The following is a 22,466-nucleotide window of genomic DNA, read 5'->3' on the forward strand; positions in this document are numbered from 1 at the left end:
AAGGTTAAAGTTTAGGGGGGTAAATTTTTTTTTTAAGAACTTCAAACAATGAAGGAACATTTCGGAAGGATCTTTGTTTCCTTCCTTTTGTATTCATTTGGGCCAGTCCCCACTAAGAAACTGACCATTCTCCAAGTTTAGGCAAGGTTTTAATGACTATGGAGGAAGGTTGTCTGGTTGGACAGTAACTGGCAATCAGCTACATTTTCCACTACCACATCACTAGTGAAATCATTGGGCAACATATAGCACATTTCTCTTGAGTGGGCATTTATCAATTTGAGACTCTTGAGGATCGTGAATTCATGTTGCAGGTTTTCCTTACACCATTCCAAAGATTGCTCACTTCAGAATAATTAAAATTTGAGCAATTCTACTGGCCACTTCCAAAAATCGCATTCTGAAATGATAGAACCATCTTTACCACCATCAGATGTCACAGAACGTGTCTCATTTATAATAAGCAGTTTTTACTTGTATATCAAAGAGATAAGACGACAGCACATTTTGAAGCTAAGAAATTTGAATAAAAGTATCAATGAAGATAAATTTAAAAAGAACCACTGCTATCTTTCCAGGATGCTTACTTCTGTGAGAACAATTTTCTAGACTCATAACCAACGTAAGTTCATTCAATTGATTTCATAACTTAACCACAGACAGTGGCGATTCATAGAATACTTCTGTTCTCATTTGTTGATGCCTTTCCCTATGTTTGAGTGGCTGGCTTCTGCTAGCTCCCAGGTGGACAAATGAATCTGTTCAAACCCATTTAACTATCTTCTGAAAGGTAAATTTTGCCTTCAATTTTCCACAATACCATCTATATCATTGAGGGCTTCGACTTTATTTTCAAATAGCTTTGGAAATCCTCTCTCTACTTTGCCACTTAACAGTTGGGACATCTTTGTCACTGTAGCTGTCTTTCAGGAAAGGGGCTGGTTTCTTGTATCTCTCTTGTTTTGCTTACTAGCAATAGTTACTTTGTACTTCAAAAAGTACACATTTTCCCATGTAGCGTTTTTATTTTTAATATTTAGCACAGTACCACTTTTCTCCGCTCCAATTTTGTCCCTTCTTCCCCTGCTCTTCAGTACCTTGTCCTGCTTTTCATGTGTGTCAGCAGACTACCTGATTGTGGGATAGCATCACGACTAAACCTAACCCAACCTTATCTGATGTCTATAAACACGTATTTCCAGCAGCTATTGGAGGCAGAGATCATGGCTCAATTTTCTTGCCTCCTTCCTATTCTAAGGTCCTGAAGCAAATTGTAGCATCTGTACCACCACCTTGTTAAATCATTGCAGAATGAGAATTAAACCTCGAACCTTCTGATCTTTACAGGTCGATTACACATTGCTTTTACTAACTGAGCTATTGGAGGGTGAGCAGAGAGTTTCATTTGTTTTGTTCGCACCTTAGTCCCCACAGGTGGAGGAGCACCGAGATCTCGGAGGGTTGCAGGGTTGGAGGAAGCGACAGAGAAAAGGAAGGGCGAGGCCATGGAGGGATTTGAAAACAAAAATGAGAATTTTAAAACAGAGGCATTGCCAAATCGGGAGCCAATGTTGGTCAACGAGCACAGGGACGATGTGTGAAGGGGACTTGGTGCCTAAAGCTTGAAACTTTGCAGAACTCTCAATGTTTAAGGTCCTTCATCATCTTGTTCCAGAGTCCCTTACGTTAGTTTTGTATGTTGTAACCATGATCTCTTTTTTTCACACTAATATTGCTATCATTCTCTGTATCTGCATATTTCCTGCTCCAGGGCAATCTCGTTTTATAAAGCCTCTGCACTGCATCCCTAGATCTGTAACAGTCAAGATGTTGGGCATTGGATGATGTTGGCTTTGTTAACATCCTGCTATTATCCTGCAAAGGTCACATTTGAGGAGAAAATATTGCCACCTTCTAACTTTAGAGCCTGTTTGGAATGATTGTTCAAAAGTTCTATGACTGATTAGAAATGTAACAGTTTGTTGCATTAAATGTTTCAAAGTATTGCATAATTTCATCTGGAGAATTATTGTTACCTTTTTTCTTCCAGGGTATCCTAGGACTCTACAGGGGCTTCGGAAGTACAATAAAACGAGAGGTCAGAAATACCATGCATGTCTTTACTCTAGTTTATACATTTTTTTTCTAAATTTAATGCAACTGATATTTTTTACTGAGAGCTCCATAGAGAGACTGCAATAGAGAGAAGACAACTGTTGAACTGCCCCCCAATTGAATAAACCTGTCCCTTCATTCTGTATGTGAATTTATAATGGTGGAAATTAACAGATATAGCAGTGTTCTATCTTTATGTAGCATGTGTAATGGATGTTGGCATGCATTGTTAGAGCATGTGTGCTTGCATTTTTATGGTGATTTTGTTATTTGGAGCTGATTATTAATTATATAAAGAAACCACATTCTGCCTGAGTGAGTCAGTTCAGTGTAGATTGTATTTTCTGGCCTTGCGGAATTTAAAAGATGGTGGAATAATTTAAAGTCCATGAGGATATTTTCTGGGTACAGAATTATATTTCATAAACTTAATTTATTGCTAACTTTATAGGAAGGATCACCAAGGAATGAATGAATGAATTTGAGATTTTGATTTTTACAATCAGTATTTTCGAACATAAAAACCTTATAAGAAATTCAGGGTCAAATTTATTTTGTCAACGTTTGAACAGATCATGGTCCAGTGATGTCTGCAGAGTGCATCAGATACCAAGGATTGGCATCAGTGCAGTTGGTTCTTCCAAGATGGACAATGAATCATTATTTTGCTGCAGGTTGGTTTTGAAGTAGACTGATGGCATTTATCATGATGCCCAGTGACTGACAAACTCTTCCTGGTTGTTCGTTTGGCTGACATCAGGATGTGGCACTTTGTTTCCTGAACCTTGTAGAGAAACCTTTCTGTTATATGTAGAAAACAAAACTAGAAGAAAGAACTTGCTTTCATATAGCCTTTCTCACAACCTCGGTGAACAACCAGTAAATTACTTTTGAAGTGTAGTCACTGTTGTAATGTAGGCAAACGTGGCAGCCAACTGGTACACAGCAAGGTCCCACAAACAGCGATGAGATTAATGTCCAGATAAACTAAGACTTAAAATGGCAAAATAATTGCTTGGAACACATCAAGGAGCAAGTACTTTACAATCTATAGATTCACTTCCAGGGTTACATTCCTCTTTATGTATAATAGTTTTTGTATATGTGCTGCAGTTACAGCTAAGTTTGAAGGTAGTTTAAGATAATTTGAAATTAGAGCATTTTATAATTGGTAGACATCCTTTTTTGTGCCTGAGACACTTTTGGATGCTCGTCATAAAATGCTGACTCAAAAAATGCATTGAATTAGATTTTAAATATGACAGTCTATCTTTCTACTGTAAAATATTTTCAAATATCAACTCACCTTTATTTTTACTCACTTCAATAACCCCATTAATTGACCATATAAAGTTGGTGGCAAATTGCATAAACAAGTAACATCTGGCATATAATCACTATCTGGAGCCTCATTAGTCCTCTGAGTAAAAGCAAATGACTTCTACACCAGTATCAATGTTACACTAATGCAATGCAAGTGATTTGCATAAAGTTACAGATGTGTGATTTATTCATCAGAATTTGAGGCAGTACAATTATTCATGCCGTTTGGTAACATTTTTACTCTGTTTACATAATTTCAAAATGAATTGAAATACTTCAAGCCTTTCTGAAATTAATTGTAGCCATGTATTCTCTGGTAAAAATTATAATTGACATTGATGAATGTTGTACCTAGTCACTGTACTTGACACCACAGGTGTGAGTAATAACTTGGGGAAGTATTTTCACAAATGGAATGTTACTTGCTATGAGGGCTTATATGATGCTCAGTCCCAACAACAATCCTATTCCATTGCTCCCCTGATTATCTTTTACCTATTGATAAGGAATCCTGTGACTCTTACCACCTCAAACCTTTTGTGCATTTCCTCAAGTTAAAAATTGCTAGACTAAAATCTTGCCTATATTATTCCAGCTATTGGTACAAATTTCAACAAATGCATTTATCTGTTTCATGAGATGTGTATAAGCACCGTGTGGAACTCAGAGGTGCTAAGAAATAGAGCTGAGTATGGAGCCATAAGCAACAGATTTCACCATGCAGTCTCTAACTTTACAAAACAAAAATAATAGAGCAATGAGAATCAGTGAGTTTTTTTGATATGTCCATCGATCACATTCAGTGTCCAGAGTTCTAGAAAAGTCTGCATCTGCCTGCATTTTATTGATTTTTTTTTTGAAGCCTAGAGCTGGTTCTGACTGATGCTGCAGCATCAATGACATATGACTGCCCTGGGCAAAAGAATGCTTTGTTGTATGGTGGCTTCTGGTAGTTCCCTGCTTCCTTATGGGAAAATGATCAGATGGGATCAGATCTCATTCTATGAATGAAAAGCAGCTGCTTGAAATTAGGCACGATCTTTATACAGATGTGTGGAGACTTGCAGAAGGATTTACTTGATGTAGGTGGCTCCCGTGCATATATTGTACTTTATCCAGGTGGCAGCAAGTACACAACTTCGCCTGATATGACTCGCCTTCCAGTATTTGTTGGGCTCTCTGTGGGAAAGTTTCATGGGTTCAATCCAGCAGCTCCTCTTGATGGCAACTCTGTGATTGTTAACGTGCCACCTTACCAAAATGTTCGCATGTTTTTTGCCGACGTCAATAATTAAGATGAAAATTTTGTGAAATGTTGGTGTTGGGCCCTGTCGCATTAATGATCCAACAAGCTGCAGTGGGGAACAAATTTGCAGTTGTAATTCTCCACTTGGTAAATTCTCAAACGCGGCTGTGTTGTCAGAGATATTGAACTAAGGAAAGGACCTTTTTTTTTTTACAGTGGGTGGTGCAATTTCTGCCACCAGCAGCATTTGCAGGGCCTGGAAGCAACCTTCAGCTGGGGACTTGTGCAAGAGTGCAATATTTGTAAGGCTGTGCATCACCTGAACTTGGCAATCACAGCTATGATGTTGAGCATTTGTACCAATAAGTACTAACCTTACATAGTTTTTCTTTAAAACAAATATATTTGGCAGGTCTGCAATTTTAAGTTGCTGCAAGTATAGTCTACTCCTGTTGATATTAAGTCATTGTTTGCCTGAAAATAATTTGACTTACCCAGTATTCAAATTAAACTATTTTAAGCAAACAGTACAGCTAGAAATCCCTGAACGCTAAATAATGTTATAAAACATCAAAGAAGCTGAGCACTGTATAAGCTGCAGAAAGCAAAGTGCAGCCATTTCACAAAATACTCTGTGGCTCACTTCTTGCTGACAAAGTATTTAGCACAGAGATACATTGCACTGGGATATCTGGCTTGGTTGTCAGCCACTTCCTCGGCAATAACACCATGCTCATGATGGACACTGGTTGCTTGACCTCCATTTGCTCACTGGATCCACTTGCTGGGGCCTTTTCTTTGCTCTCGCTCCCACTAGCAGTTCCATTTCCCTCTCTTCCTTTCAGACCCTCTTAAAACCCACCTTTATGACCACCCCGCCTAGTATCTCCTCCATTTTTTTTGATTACACCTATGTGAAGCGCTTTGGGGATGTTTCTCTACATTAAAGGTTTTGTATAAATGCAAGGTGTTTATTTTTTATTTTTCTCCCCTGAGCATTTTTCATTCTGCTTGGGTACAGCTTGTAGAAAAAGCCAGTTCCATCAGCATTTTAGATGTCTTTGTGCTTATAATGAGAACTTTTTCATGCACCCATTTGTCAACGGTTTCTGTGAGAATGTCGCTTGTCTCCCTTTCTGTGGATCTGGACTTGTTTGCGTGGTGGGTTAAAAGGTTGATCCATGATTTAGAAGCAGGGTCGGTTCCAAATTCTTCATGAAATTCATTCTCCTTTTCCAGAGGACGAGGTTAGGCAGCTCAGGAAGTTAGCTGCTCTGGCTTGCTTGAAACCAGTTGAATTCGAGTCGAACAGCAGATTTCACTGGTCAGGATACATTTGGGGTAGGAACTTGAATTCAAATTAGCCAGTAATTCGAGTCGAGGTTTGAGTAAACAATGAATTTCAATGGGAGGTGTTGTTTGCATAATTCCAATTCAAATTAATAAAGAATTTGAATTAACTGTATGTTGTCATTGGGGTTGTACCTACCTCTAATAATAATTGAGCAAATTCTGCAGTAACATTGGAAAAATGAAGGGGATTTTCAATGTGGTGGTTGGTCACCTCTGGATAAACACAAAGGACATCTCATGTGGATGGATAAAAGGCTCTCTGACCTCAAAATAGTTTCCATAAAAAGTTTTTTAAACGATGTGCAAGAACAATTACTGTGGGGAAGGGGATAAAATATAAAGAATATCTTCGAGTGTACTGCTTACTCGCTCACCCAGAGCTACATAACTTGAGAGTTTAGATCCACAGGTGAAAGTAATTTTAGTTAAGTTGCTCCTCATGCAGTGGCATATATAAAATTAACAAGTACCCTCTAGTTATCTCCTATAGTATTTAGGTTTATGTAGAAGATGTAATGTGCTGTGGCACGTATTTATTTTCAAGGCAAAAATGAGTTTCCTTTTCATTCTGTCATACCCACCAGAAGGTGACATCAGCTATTTTTTTTCAACAAAAAGAAATAGATCCTATCTAGTACTTATTTTCTGCCTCACTAAACAAGTGTTATTTAGCCTACCTCCATCTGGAAGCAGGAAAAGGGTAACAAGCTTCTTTTTTGATTTCTCCAAGGGGTTCTGAATAAATGAATAAATTTAGAACCAAGTGAATACAGATTTTGCATACTAACAATTAGATAAAACACACGGCTACAAATGGATGCTATTCTCTTTAGAATTTGTTTTGACATATGTCACGCAGGTAATTAATTTTCAGTCTGCTATCTTCGTGTGAGATGTGACCCTGTCTAGATAACTTTGTTTACGGAAGATGGCAGAACTCCAGTGGCAATTTAATTGGGGTCTTTTCCATCATGTATATTCATTAAACAACCTTCAAAACTGATTTCTGAAGAAATATTGCTTTTTTGTGCGTTTGCCGTATTATGAAGTGGGACAAATTACTGGCTAATGAAATGCTATTTCCTTTTAAAATTAAAGAAATCACAAGTGACCTAGCATTTAGCATAAAACCTTGCAAAGATTCTTGGTGAAGAGTTATTAGAATCCTCACCATCAGTAAAATTATTACAGTAGAACACTGGGAATTGAAATTTTCATTTGATGTACTGCCCTCACCAAATATCTAAATGTTCCAGTAGCCATTAGGGCAGCTGACAGATTTTCCAGTATCAAGTACTTCCATATATGGGTGCAGGAGTAATGATTATGAAATGAAGTAAAAATTGCACAGAAATTGAGGGCCAATATTGTGCTGATCATTCAGCAAACAAATAGCACAGCCATAAGTTGAGACATTTGTTTCGCAAATAAGGTTATTTTCTTTTTTAAAAAAACATCTTTCTATCATTCGATTTAACCGATGTTTTCATAGATCGAACCATTGTCTGCTTGTAAATGACTAGACTATGCATGCATTGACCACCAGACAGCCTAGGATTCTGTGCTGTATGAGAAATCTGAGTTCAGAATCTTTTACCGTTACCCGTAGATCTCCTGTGCTATTCCTCATGAGTGTCTGAAGTGGCATTTCTGATTTTTATCATGGTGTTCCTGATATATACAGTGGCACAGCATTGAGGTCCCAGGACACTTGCTCCTGCTCTGAAGCAGCACCCTCATTGTGGCCCTGACTCAGATACTAGCATTGCTCCCTTGTGTGCTTCCTGGAATATTAACCAGCCAGGGAGAAGAATAGGCATTTAGCCGATGAAGAGAAAACAATCAATAGATGTTTGTGACGGATGCAACAGTATAGTTTGTCTCAATCTGGGAATATTGCACACGTGCACAGCACAGAAAGATTGTGCATGTTCAGTAGACCCAAAAATATTGCGAAACTAAACCGAAGTGAATGGTGAAAGCTTCAACAAAGGAGCAAATGGAAGGTCAAGGTTGATCAAAAGTGGAGGGCTGTAATGGAGATGGAGGGTCAGTGGGGGCTCCTGAAGGAAAACAGGCGTGTTGTTGAGTCCCAGGCATCCCTAAAATGGCAGCTTGGGGGGAGAATTAAAAGAAGGGACAGTAAGGGGAACTGGAAAATTGTCGCAGTCTTTTTTTAAATTCATTCATAGGATGTGGGCATCGCTGGCAAGGCCAGCATTTATTGTCCATCTCTAATTACCTTTGAGATGATGATGGAGAGCTGTCTTGTTGAACCACTGCAGCCTATGTGGTGGAGGCACTTCCACAGTGCTGTTAGGTTGGGAGTTCCAGGATTTTGACCCAGCGATGATGAAGGAACGGCGATATATTTCCAAGTCAGGATGGTGTGTGACTTAGAGGGGAACGTGCAGGTAGTGGTGTTTCCATGTGCCTGCTGCCCTTGTCCTTCTAGGTGGTAGAGGTCGCAGGTTTGGGAGGTGCTGTTGAAGAAGCCTTGGCGAGTTGCTGCAGTGCATCTTGTAGATGTTGCACACTGCAGCCACGGTGCGCCGGTGGTGGAGAGAATGAATGTTTAAGGTGGTAGACGGGGTGCCAATCAAGCGGGCTGTTTTGTCCTGGATGGTGTCGAGCTGCTTGAGTGTTGTTGGAGCTGCACTCATCCACGCAAGTGGAGAGTATTCCATCACACTCCTGACTTGTGCCTTGTAGATGGTGGAAAGGCTTTGGGGAGTCAGGAGGTGAGTCAGTCACTCGCCGCAGAATACCCTGCTCTTGTAGCCACAGTATTTATGTGGCTGGTCCAGTTAAGTTTCTGGTCAATGGTGACCCTCAGGATGTTGATGGTGGGGGGATTCGGCGATGGTAATGCCATTGAAGGGGAGGTGGTTTGACTCTCTCTTGTTGGAGATGGCCATTGCCCGGCACTTGTGTGGCGCGAATGTTACTTACCACTTATTAGGCCCAAGCCTGGATGTTGTTCAGATCTTGCTGCATGCAAGCACGGACTGCTTCATTATCTGAGGGGTTGCGAATGGCACTGAACACTGAGCAATCATCAGCGAACATCCCCACTTCTGACCTTATGATGGAGGGAAGGTCATTGATGAAGCAGCTGAAGACGGTTTGGCCATCTTCAGTGCCTTTTAGAGATATGATTTTTTTTCGTACAAATGGAAATTTTTGGAGAACATCAAGTAGTCTGTGTTTTGTGAGCATTTGTCTGTTTTGATGGTATCAAGTGTCATATTCATTAAAAAGCAACTAATCAGCATGTTGGAAGCCAAGGCACAAAATTTAAATTATATTCATACGTTATAATTGTCAATATTTTTGTTTTTTCAATAAAAACAATTATTTGTTGCATAGAATTACATGGGAAGAATTAAAAGCAGTCCTTAAAATGAGTTTTCTGAAAGGTGGTTGTGGTGTCAGAGATGACTACGATTGCATTTTCTGTAGCTATATTCTGTTGGTCTCCATTTTGTCAGTTTGGACTCCTGTTAGAAAGCTGGATGTGTCTGCTGCAGATAGAATCTTTACTGCACCCCCAGAATGTGATCAAGTTTGCTAAGTTAAAATTTATTGAGAAGAGCTAGTGTAAAACAGTTAAATGAATAATGATCGTGCCAAGTAATTTATCCACTTAACTGTTGAATTCTTTTATCAGTTTTAACTGTTGTATCAAGTTTGGCAAGAAGCTAATAATAGAATGCAAACTGGATTGCAATTACAGCACTTTAAAAATGGTCTCACAGTGTATTTGTCATTTGCTTCATTACAATATACACGTTACAGTGCAGCACAACAAATCTTTTAAAAAAAACTTAAATTTTTTTTTAAAAATGGACGTAAAATCTTTTTTAAAAAAGGACCATTAGAAACAGATTAATCACATCTAGCAATTCTTAATCATATTTAACAGTTAATCGTTTTTTAAAAAAAAGTTTGTCAATGAATGCTTGCTTTTTAGCTAGAGACACCAGATGAACTGCTTGAGCACAAAACTTGAGCATTCGTACCTGATGAGGGGGTTTTTGCACCTGAACAAAAATGCTTGTCACATTAATTGCCAGAAGTGCTTTAGCCCTAGCACCTGATGAGGTGAAAAGACTCTGAAATATCACTGAATTGGTTACTAGGCATTTTTCACACTTAGACAAAAATGCGTGTAAAAAAAAAACACATTGATTGGCAAAAAGCTTAACACATCAGCTTTAGCAAGGCAATATGACACACAAATTAATAAATCCAGACTTTTGCATTTCATTTAAACATTTTATTCATTTAAATATTTTATTAATTTAACAGTTGCCTTCGCTAAATGAATAACTATCATTGGAAAAGACAGAAAAGGGATTTGTGCATGAAGATTTTATTAAACATTTTATTCTTTTATCATTTATTCACTTGAGTGGGCTTGACTGTATTAATTTTTCAGAATATTTTGACTCGTTAAACTAGGAAATGGTTGATTTTCAATGTTTTCAATCTTAAAACTTCTGTAAATTTATCATTAACCCAGAATATTTTTGAGAAGTTAAATAAATGTGTGAAGGTTAAATCATCTTTCTTTCTCTAAATTCAGATAGCACTGTACTTTCAAAAGACAGCACAACTTAGTGACTGGAATTTTACTTCTAGTTTAAGAGTGAAGGTCATTTTTTAAATCAGTTATACTTCTCAGCATAAAGTTCTTCACAAAATGGTCTCAAATTTGCTCTTCCTTGACTCCAACCAGCTTCTACTACAAAACACAAATCAAAATTAATATTTGGAAAACATGTGTTTTTCTATAAGCAGAGGTAGCCAAACCACAAATCCCTGTTTGAATCTCTCCAATTAGGTTTTTGCCCCTGCCATAGCACCAAAACAGCTCTAACCAAAGTCTCAAATGACATCCACTGTGGTGCATTATCTCTCCTCGACCTCTCTGCAGTCTTTGACATGGATGACTGCATCATCTTCCTCCAATGCCTTTCCTCTGTTGTCCAGCTCAGTTGTACTGCCCTCTTTTGGTTCCATTCTTACCTATCTGATTGTAGCCAGAGCATCTTCAACAGTGGCTTCTCTTTCCGCCCCCACACCGTTCCCTCTGGAGTTCCTGAAGGTTCAGTTCTTGCCCCCTCCTCTACATGCTGCTCCTTGGCGACATCCATCCGCAGACACAGCATCAGCTTCCATATGTAAGCTGATGGCACCCAGCTCGACCTCTCCACCACCTGTCTCAACCTCTTTACTGCCTCTGTGTTGTCAAACTTCTTGTCCGACATCCAATCTTGGATAAGCCTCAGTTTCCTCCAGTTGGGAAGACTGAAGCCACAAACTCCATACCCTCGCCACCTGTTCCATCCCCCTGGCCACTGCAGCTAACTAGCAGAGAAAGTAATCTTAGATGAATGAGTTGTGTTTGCATACTAGTATTCCACAGTGTATTGTCAAGGCCCAAGTTTGTAGCTTTTTTTTCCAAATTGTTAATTGAAGCAAAAAATAATTTTTCCTTTCTTTTTAAAAAAAACTATGATAATCACAGGATATACACCAGTGATATTTAAATAAATTATACAACATATTAATCACTAAAGGTAGTTTGCATATAGCTTGTCCTTCTTATGAAAAACATTTGCCTGAGGAAGGAGAAAATCTCCGAAAGCTTGTGAATTTAAAATAAAATTGCTGGACTATAACTTGGTGTTGTAAAATTGTTTACAACTTCTTATGAAGGACCTAAGTTGAAGAAGGAAATTCCTATTTGCACGCTGAAATGATAGATTCAAAGAATAAACTTTCCAAGACATCATTGGCCAGACCTGTAGATCTCTGGCTGGTAGAAATTTTGACCTATGAAATGTTGAATAACTGACTTTCAAAAGTTAATCATTCAACCACAACTATTGTACTTTTATTGCAACCTGATAAATCCAGACCTCTTGATTCTGGAGCAAGAAACCAGTTGGACTTCAGCCAGAAGTTAATGAATCCTCTTTAACTGTAGTACATCTTATCATTTATTCAAGTTCCTCAATTTTTTTTGTGTCGATTTTCTTTTACTGATTTCTTCACATGTTTTTCCCACACCCATTGGATCTGCCTTAAGGACATAATGTGCTCTGGTACATTCACTGTGTTCTATTGTTAAAGTAAAAATAAGTACTAAGATGCCACTACACCACTGTAGTTAAGAAAAGAAGCTGACTTTAGCAAAAAATACATTTTCAGCAGAACTCTGCAATGTGAGTATCTGTTTTAAAAATAAAACTAACATTATGAATAACATACACAAGGACAGGGAAGAACATAAAGGGAATAAACCAGAATGTTATTGTTTCGGACTAGATATAATTATTCTGTTATATCTGTGCTTCTGCTCCGCTAAAATTGGTGAGTCTGGCATCACAACGTTTATTATACTTAACCTACAGTACGCTGTAGTTCCTTATTGAAAACATATAGATTCTTCTGTCATTTGAATAAAACATAAAAGAATTTCAGTGCAGCCACATGTGAATGTATAGACAATGGCAATTTAAATAAGACTATTGTCCAATATGTATATCATTTCACCTTTGTATTCATTACATGTAGAAATCAAAATGTGAAAGCACTGATGTCCTTTCCCTCTTTTCGACAGTACAATAACTTAAAATTTACTTTCAGTCTTAATCATACAAATATATGGCAACATAGCCTTTAAAATTAATTTACTGATAGCAAAACAATGAGAGAGATTTTACATTTGAATAAGGACTTATCATACTCTGTGTCCCAGGGTATTACATATTCAATGTATTTGTCCAATGTAGTCATTTTCTAGGTAGGCACATGTGGCAGCCAATTTGCGCACAGCATGGCCCCACAAATAGCAAATAAGATGAATGACCAGTTAATTGCTTTATTCATTCTATTAGAAACAAGACAATATAGAGTGTTTTGTAGGAAAATTCTGACGGTAGAGTTTTGAGTATTAGAGCATGGTACTAAACAGAATAATAAAGATGTTTTTCAAAAGTAATGTGTATCATTGCTGCTGGTTGAAAGGTATTAATATTTTTCTGTAAATTACAGTAAATCTTCTGGAAGGCTTGAGTGGGTATAAATCATTCGAAAGAAACAAAGAGCAACAGCAACAGTTTGCATGAAATGATTCATCTTTGGGGATACAGCGTAAATCTTGGGAATGGTTAAGGAATTGGCTGAAATGTCAAACGATGGATACTCGTTGGAGGAGTTATGTCGGGAGGTGGGGATGGTAATTTCAGTGTGGGGTGCGCCTGGGATTGCTATTGAGACCACTACTCTTTTTAACTTAGAAACTAAATGCAAATTGGTCATATTTGTACATGATACCAAACTAGGAAGGGAGTCGATTTGAAGGACGCAGATCAGAAATTAAAGTCAGCAGGTCAAAATATGTGACTAGGAAGAACAATGGCAGGTGAAATTTAATTTGAACAAATTGGAATAGTGCACGTGGGAAGGAAATTAATGGTATTGAGATAGCTAAGGAGGAAGTTGAAAAAAGATGTAGAAGTCTTATTGGACCTGACACTGAACATGTCCAACTCAACAAAGCAGCAAAATCCATAGAATGCTGAACTTTATAGCCAAACCAGTAGAGTACAATTGAGTGGAAGTCATACTGAAACGGTATACTGCTGTGGTTAGACCACACCTTAAGTACTGTGTCTAGTTCTGGCCACTGAGATACAAAGTAGACATTCAGGTGCTGGAGGCAGTGCAGAGAAGAGCAACAAAGCTGATCCCTAATTTTGGAGGTTTGAGTTATGAGGAAAGACTGGAGAAAGTTGGGTTTTTCGTCTTTGAAAGGCGATGTCTGAGAAATGATCTTATAGAATTATATAAAATAGTAAATGGTGTGGAAAAGGGAAATCTGTAAAATTATTTATTTGAGATTACATCTCTGTGAAAGACCTTGAGATTTTCTTCTACGTTAAAGGTGCTATTTAAAGGCTCATTGTTTTGTTTTAGAATCTTTCCAGACAGATGAACTATGATGGGCTGAATGACGTTCTTCATCCATAATTGTGAACTTATATGGAGCTTTTATGTAGCCCTGTAGCTTGTGAGATTCATTTGTCTTTTAAACACAGACATAAATACTCAGTGTATGCAGAAATAAAAATCTTACCAAATATAGATCACAGGATTTCATGACCGAGTAAAGTGATGCTGACTTTTGTTTGTATTTCTTATAGATTTTCACTCTGGTGATTGCTTAATCAGCTCTACTACTTTACTTAGAATGGTACTTGTTCCTTAATAGACTAAATTGTTCATTTTAAATTTGTGTATTGTCATGTCCAATCGCTGTTCTTTTAATATATATATCAGGGCTTGTAGATATCAAACAATAATACTTGAGTTTCATACAAATGTGATTAGTATTGATTTTCCTAGAGCTTAATGCTGAAGCATTCAGCTGTAGCATTGTTAGGTATTGATAGATTTCTGGTTTATACCTATAATTTAGCATTACTGTACAAAAGTAAGACTCAGTAAAGGCAATGGACATTTTAATTACACTTTCTCAAGAGATTTGTCTTTCGATTTTCAGATTGTCAACTTGGCCTTTGAAAATCAGGTAAAATTAATGTCTAGTTCTCGTCTGCAAAACAAAACAAACTGAGCTTTAAAATGAAAGCAGGAGGCTGAAGCTAGCAGAGTAATACCGCACAAAGGCCTGCACATTCCAAAGGTTGACGCAATTACTGTGCATCCTCAGTTATGTTACAGAATCATAGAATAATATAGCACAGAAGGAGGCCTTTCGGCCCATCTTTCCTGTGCTGGCTCTCTGAATGAGCTACCAATTAGTCCCACTCCCCCTGCTCTTTCCCCATAGCCTGCAAATGTTTCCTTTTGAAGTAGAGATCCAATTCCCTTTTGAAAGTTACAATTGAATCTGCTTCCACCACCCATTCAGGCAGTGCATTTCATAATTTTCTGAGTAAAAAAAATCATCTACCCCCCCCCCCCCATTGCTTTTTTGACAATTATTTTAAATCTGTCCCCTCCGATTACCAGCTCTCCTGCCAGTGAAAACAGTGTCTCCCTATTTACTCTATCAAAACCCCTCATCATTTTGAGCACCTCTATCAAATCTCCCCTTAACCTTTTCTGCTTTCGGGAGAACAATCCCAGCGTCTCTAGTCTCTCCAGATAACTGAAATCCCTTATTCCTGTTGTATAAGTATCAGCAGTGTGGGTGCAACGCAAGGCTGAGCAAAGTTCCGAGCTCATTACATTTTTAACCAGGTTTCATTTTTTAGTTTAGCTATACACTTAACCATTGTTTGTCTTATAATTTGGATTTATGTTTATAACTTGCTCACAAATAGGTATTCCTGGGCGTGAGGTTTCTGACATGGTCTGGCAGGATTCTAGTCTGTACGTACCATTGTCTAACATTGCAGCACTGTAGGAGATTTTGTGATTTGTGCCTTTTCATTTTCAGCTTTTAGATTTTTCCTCAGATGCTGAGCTGGATTGAAGTCTGATGACTGAAAGCCATGTAACTGCATTAAATATCCTCTGTAGAGTTGGCCAGTAGACAAATAAAAAGAATATATGATGTCATTTTCTTTTTCGAAATAAATCCATGCCATATAAGCTTCTATCCAGAAAGCAAAGCTTTTTTCAATAAGATGGTTTGCTATAGATCATCTTTATTCTTCAGTCCTCATTTTCCAGTGGCACAAAAATATTTCCAAGCTATAACAAAAGCTCCCATGTATTTTATGTTCCATTCTCCTTTCTATTCAATTTTTGTTACTGCATTGAAATGCGTGGCTAGTTTTCACTGAATTTTGTTTCAGTCGTGAAGAATCTGTTATTTTCTCACAGACTCTGTGAAGCTTCATCTTGCCTAAAGAGGCAGTTTTTCATAGCAGCACTGCATGTAATTCTTTTTATGTGAAGTATCACACTGCTACTGTAAAAGTATTTATAATTGTGACCAGTCCTGGTGTAAGCGTGAGGTGGTGTATTTTGGTAGGAAGAATAAGGAGGCCACATTCTTCTTGGATAAGAGTCTAATGGGGAGAGGAGCAGAGAGATTTGGGGTACAGATACACACATCACTAAAAGTAGCAACACAGGTTAATAAGGCCATAAAAAAGGCAAATCAAGCACGAGGATTCATTCTGGAAGGATAGAATTTAAAAGTTAAGAAGTTATGTTAAAATTGTATAGAAGCTTGGTTAGACCACAATTGAATATTGTGCACAGTTCTGAACCCAAATTTTAGAAAGATTATAGAGGCAATGGAGAGGGTGCAAAAAAAATCACAAGGATGATACCAGAACTGAGAGGATACACTTATTAGGAAAGGCTGAACAGGTTGGGGCTCTTTTCTGTAGAAAAGAGAAGGCTGAGGGGTGACCTGATAGAGGTCTTTAAAATTATGAAGGGGTTTGGTAAGGTTAACATAGAGAAGATGTTTCCACTTGAGGATGAGACCAAAACTAGGGGCCATAAATATAAGATAGTCACCAATGAATCCAATAGGGAATTCAGGAGATACTTCTTTCCCCAAAGGAAGAATGTGGAACTCGCTACCACAAGGAGTTGTTGAGGCGAATAGCATAGATGCATTTAAGGGGAAGCTAGATAAGCACACGAGGGAGAAAAGAATACAAGGATATGCTGTTACGGTTATATGAAGAGGGGTGGGAGGAGGCCACCAGTTGGGCCTAATGGCCTGTTTCTGTGCTCGAGACTCTATGTAATTCTATCCAGATCAGGGGTTTTATCGCCTCTAAGTTTTTATTAGTTTATCAGTTATCTCCCCCATTTCTATCTTAAATGTCTTCATATTTTTTTGATATCTTCTTTTAATGTCATGTCCCCTTTGTTAGTTTCCCTGGTAAGTAACTTTTCAATATTTCTGCAGTTTCAATATTCAATGCAAATATCCAAATGAGAACTGTGAAGGCCAAAGTGGAGAAGGGTTCCATGTGAACAGCAGTTGAACGTGGGTCAGTTGGTCCTAAGAGATAGGCGAATGCCATTCTGAAGGGATGGGTGATGGCCTCCGTTGCTCTTAGCCGCTCAAAAGGGAATTGGGTTCAGATCCCCGAATCCGGAGTGGTGGAGATGGACACCTCACGGCGTCCAGTGCAGTAACTCAAATGATTCCGGAGAAGCCAGCGGGAGCCCCGGGGAGAGTTCTCTTTTCTTTGTGATGGGCAGGGTGCCCTGGAATGGGTTCATCCTGAGAGAGGGGCCCGTGCTTTGGAAAGCATTGCGAGGTTGAAAATCTGCCATAATCTGAATGAATGGCTGAGCAGGTTCGAGGGGCCGAATGGCCTACTCCTGCTCTTATTTCTTATGCTCTTATGTTCGCTGTCATTAACTTTGAGATTATCTTGTGCACCCCTTTGTGGTCCTATCACTATCTTGATTATCCTTTTGCTACTTGTGTGACTGAAGAATACTTCACTCTTTCCTCTTATATTCTTTGCTAATTTAATTTCATAGTCCCTTTTTGCTTTCCTGATTTTTTTTTTTTACTTTCTTAACCTTTTCATATTCCCTTTTATCATCCTCTCCTTTATTGTCTATGTACTTAGTGTATGACTTTTTCTTTAGTTTCAATTTTACCCGTATCTCTTTATTCATCCATGGTGTTTCATTATTGGCTAGATTGTACTAGTTTTTTAGCGGAATATATTTCCCCTGAACTCTATTGATTACCTTTTTAATATTTCCCACTCCTTTCTATCTCTTTGTCTGTCAACATTTCTTTCCAGTTTACCTTCCTCAGTTCCATTCTTATCCCCTCGAAATTAGCTTTTTTTCCAATCTGTTACTTTGGTCTTTGTCTTATATCTTTCTCAATCATTATTTTAAACCTTATTATGTTATGATCGCTATTGCCTAGATGTTCCCCAGCGCTTGCTTACTTCTCTGCTCTGGTTCAATTCCCATTACTAAATCTAGCATTAGAATCATAGAAGTTTACAACATGGAAACAGGCCCTTCGGCCCAACATGTCCATGTCGCCCAGTTTATACCACTAAGCTAGTCCCAATTGCCTGCACTTGGTCCATATCCCTCTATACCCATCTTACCCATGATTTCTCTCTTGGGTTTCTTAGGTACTGGGTAAGAAAGGTGTCCTGAACACACTATAAAAACTCTATCCCCTTTTCCCCTTTCCTTGTTCCCTCTTGCCAGTTTATTTGGGGGTAGTTAAAATCTTCCATGATTATCATTCATTGTTTTTTACTTGTTTCATAAATTTATCCACATATTAGGTGGTCTGTAGACTACCCCTATTAGTGTGGTGGATCCCTTCTTATCCTTTATCTCAATCCATATGGATTCTGTTTCTATCTTGTTAGTTACGTCCCTTTTTTCTACTGCCATTATGTACAGTTTTAGTCGAGCTACCCCCCCCCCCTTCCTTCCCTATCCTTTCTACATTCGTTATATCCTGCAATATTTAACTGCCAGTCCTGTTCTTTATATAGCCATGTTTCAGTTATCCCGACTACATCTGGCTCCTCACTACGAATTATTGCCTCCAGTTCCCCTATTTTGTTTTGAATGCTGTGCACATTGATGTACAGGCAATTGAATTTGTTTTTATTGTTCCACTCACTTCATTTTTAACAGTCATTTTATACTTATGTTCCATGACTGTATCTGTTCCCTGACCGTTTGTCACTCTTATTCCTTACCTTGGTCTGCCCTTTACTCTCATCTATTTCTTTTATCTCCAGGCTGATGTTATTTTCACCAAATCCCTCCCCCGTCTTACTAGTTTAAAGTCCTATCTACAGCCCTATTCTTTCTGCTAGGACACTCGTCCCATTCCGGTTCAGGTGGAGCCTGTCAAAACGGTATAACTCCTTCCTGTCCCAGTACAGGTGGCAGTGTTCCATGAAATGGAATCCCTCCTTCATACAACAGTCTTTCAGCCATGCAGTCCACCTTCCTGATCTGCTTACCCCTATGCTAATTAGTAGGTGGCTCAGGTAGTAATCCCAAGATTTCCACCCGTGAGGTCTTGTTTTTTAATTTAGTTCCTAGCTTCTGATATTCCTTTAGTAGGACCTCCTCCCTTTTCTTCCCTATGTCATTGGTCCCGACATGAACCACGACCAAGTTCCTCTCCATTTGCTCCGAGATATTCTTCGCCCTTGCACCAGCGAGGCAACACGCCCTCCTGAACTCTCAGTTGCAAGTGCAGAGGACGCTATCTATCCCCCGAATTATTGAATCCCTGATTCATCTCAAGTTTTAGCTTCAACATTTGCTTTGGTTGTAGGAAGAGATTTCCTGTAACTGACAGGCGTGACTGGTGCTTGATCCATTTCTCCAAATCATAATTTCCCTTATTTGCAAATTCTTTTACAGATTCCAGGGAAGATCAAATAAAATGTAGGTGAAAGAGCACAATGAGATCACTGAAGGATGAAGTTAACCCAAAACTCTAATCTCACCCAAGCCCCCAAGGGAAAGCGGGCCAAAAAGTCTAAAGGAAGGTGATGCATCATCCAAAATAGTCTCTAGGTTTGAAGTTTCTGTTGGCATTTCCTGGGCTTAAGTCCTCCAGTTAACCACAAGAAAATCTATGCAATTGCATTACCATAGTTCAGTGACATCAGATCTACAGCAACTTGCATTTATGTAATGCCTTTAATGTAAAAAAAACTCCCATGGCACTTTACAGTTAGGCATATGGTAAACAGACAGTACTATCTGGCATTCCAGAGGTAAGTATTTTTTTCCCTTTGGGGTGGGAAATTATTAAAACATCATAGAATTTTTGTTGAACATTGTAACAGATGAATGAGTAAAGTGAACTGTTGCAAATGGATGGTGGCACTCCTTTCCCAGGTTTTAGAAGCATTGCATCATATTGGCTGTAATTTTCAACTCCTTTCCATTTTCTCAAGGTATCTTGTTGAAATAGAAGCTTCAACATAGTGTGAAGCTATATAGATGAAACCCCATAATTGGGAGAAATATTATTTGGTACTTCATAATCCTAATAATAACACATAGCTTCAAGCCAGTCCTGAATCTAAGCAATCCAAACAAGCTTCTTAAAAAGAAGTTCAAAATGGTCATATGGTCATTTGGACCATTATCCAAATCATTTGCCCAGAGTACTGGCTGAGAGCAATCTGCCAAAAGCATGTCTATTTTTCCAAATTCATAAGGGAAAGTTGCATACTGTTCCTCGAGTTACATGACGTGCTGATTACCCAAAGTTAGGCTTTTATAGTGCACTCACAAGGGAACTTGTCTCTAGCTTATTCATAAGATTAATTCTTATGATAAATCTAGCTGATTCCTACTTGAAATCCTACCAGCGTGCCACCGTCTTAGTAACCAGGTTCCAGATGGTCCATGAATTGCAGACACTTCTAAAGCATGTTTTACAGACGTCTATAAATGATTGTTTCAAGTTAGGACAAGGTCACTAGGTCACCGTGGGTATGGTGGCTATGGCCATTTTTATAGTGGACCATTTAGGATCCTTCAAATACAATGGTTGATCAAATGTTAACCTCCGATCCCAGCTTGGTAGTTTCCAGCTTTGTAAAACTGGACAATGATGTACAGACTGTATCCATGTCCAAGCAGGTGTCAGGCTGCAATGGCCTTCACGTTCTTTGATCATCTTGATAAATGCTTCACTGTCTGGCTGGAGAGCACATCTGGGAGGCAGATGTCTGCCAAATTTATGGTCCCCTCAATAGTCAAATGGCAAATCAACAGGCTGGAATTGAAGGCAATTTGTACAGTTTTATAACATTTCCTGCCTCAGATCAAGGATCAATCTATTCATCTGTGAACAAAGTCACAGTGGTGAAGTACATAAATAACAAAGCATGTTCTGGGTCTTCTACAGCTAACACACAATATCTCTAAACAGGCCGACACCTGGCAAAGAATCAGACATCATTGCAGACGTAATCAGAAAGCTTATTCAACCCCAGTGAGCATCATAAAATGACCTCTATGAATTTCTGCATAAAGTAGCTACCTGGAGTACGACTTCTTCACATGGAAGGTGAATTAAAATGAATAGGTGGAGTTACTAACCCAGGCTGCTTTAAATAATCTAGTCATTTAACTGTATGTGTTAATTTAGCTCCCCGGACTGCCATGTGCAGTAACTATTTTCCCGCCAGTGATTTCATCAGAGCTGATATTTAAACAAAATAATTCAAAAAATCTACAAAATCTGGCATTTGAGAACATTTGATAATCCAACATTCTCCTGGCTCAATGTAGGGTCAATGCTTAAAATTATTTTGCCCTCTTTGGTTAATATCTTCCTGTTACCCAAGTGTTCTAGAGTATATCTAGATGGAAACAATCCTCAGGAGATTTGAGCTCTTGCCTAAAAGCCCACTGAGAAAAATTTGAGGCCAGGCCCATCAGCCTCCATCAACCAGCTCCCCACACTTCTTCGATCTCTGATAGATAGGAAGTACGTTACAGGAATTTTCTATAGGAGCCATTTCAAAACATATTATTCTTGGCAGAGCTCCTGTGCTGAATTAGTTGAGCTCAGCCAGGGTGATACTGTGGGTGTAAATATTAGCTTCAGAGCTCCTGATCTTGGAGAGGAAGTGTCAGCCATGTTTCCCATTCGCTATTCAATGACCCCTGCTAAGGAAGTGCATGTGTGTTTGGGTGAAGGCAGAATTGGTATCATGGCCTTAATACCCTAATGACACTTGGGGCTGGATTTTTCTCTTCAGGGTGGTACTTCCCTGGGCCTTCAGCCATTTTCCACCAGGTGGTTATGGGCAAGCGGTAGCCAGTGGGGGAGAGAAATTATGGTTGGGGCAGGGAGGGAGCAGTAGACCTCATGCTCCATTTTTCCACCATTACTCTGCTCAACCTCCTGATTTCAGGTTGGATCGTGGAGGAAAATTCAACCCCAATGCTCTTTAAATTCACATATAAAGAATGGATATTTGGGCAATGTAACACAAGGTAGCCAGTGTCTGAGGCACTGTAATCCCACATGACCCATCACCTTTAGGAGAGGGAGAAATGGGGTTTCAGGAACAAAAAAAATTCCTAACATTCCCATGTTCCCCAAATACAACAAAAACTGCAGTTTCTAAAAATAGTTACTTTGAAACATAATATAGTTCATTTCATACTTGTGTTCATTGGTCCAATCAGAGATCAGACAACTGGGTGGGATGTGTGTGGAGGAGGGAGAGGAACATTTTGTTTTAAAGTTGAAGATTTGTTAAAACATATTGGTGATGAAAAATAAAACTTACCATTACTGAAATGTACATAGGTATCAAATGAACCACTCTGCTCTTTGGCCATTCCAATACTTTAGAATTCAAGAGCTAGAAAAGAAATGTATACAAAATTGTGCAAACAAAATTCCCACTTAGGTTATTAATCAAATTGCATCTAA

At 38.6% G+C, this 22,466-nt stretch overlaps 1 protein-coding gene across 6 annotated transcripts in view; it reads left to right on the top strand.

Annotated features, from left to right (window-relative positions):
• slc25a26 (solute carrier family 25 member 26) overlaps positions 1-22,466 on the top strand; it is a 213,009-nt gene that overhangs the window by 68,792 nt on the left and 121,751 nt on the right. For 5 of the 6 annotated variants that reach the window (XM_067998865.1, XM_067998871.1, XM_067998867.1 and 2 more), the window contains one exon: positions 2,051-2,098. The exons of the other annotated variant lie outside the window; for it this stretch is intronic. In XM_067998865.1, coding sequence (XP_067854966.1) covers positions 2,051-2,098 — 48 coding nt within the window. The remainder of the gene's footprint in view (positions 1-2,050; positions 2,099-22,466) is intronic. 6 annotated transcript variants of the gene reach the window in all.

This window comes from Heptranchias perlo, chromosome 17 (genome assembly GCF_035084215.1).
Source record: "Heptranchias perlo isolate sHepPer1 chromosome 17, sHepPer1.hap1, whole genome shotgun sequence".
Lineage (NCBI taxonomy): Eukaryota > Metazoa > Chordata > Chondrichthyes > Hexanchiformes > Hexanchidae > Heptranchias > Heptranchias perlo.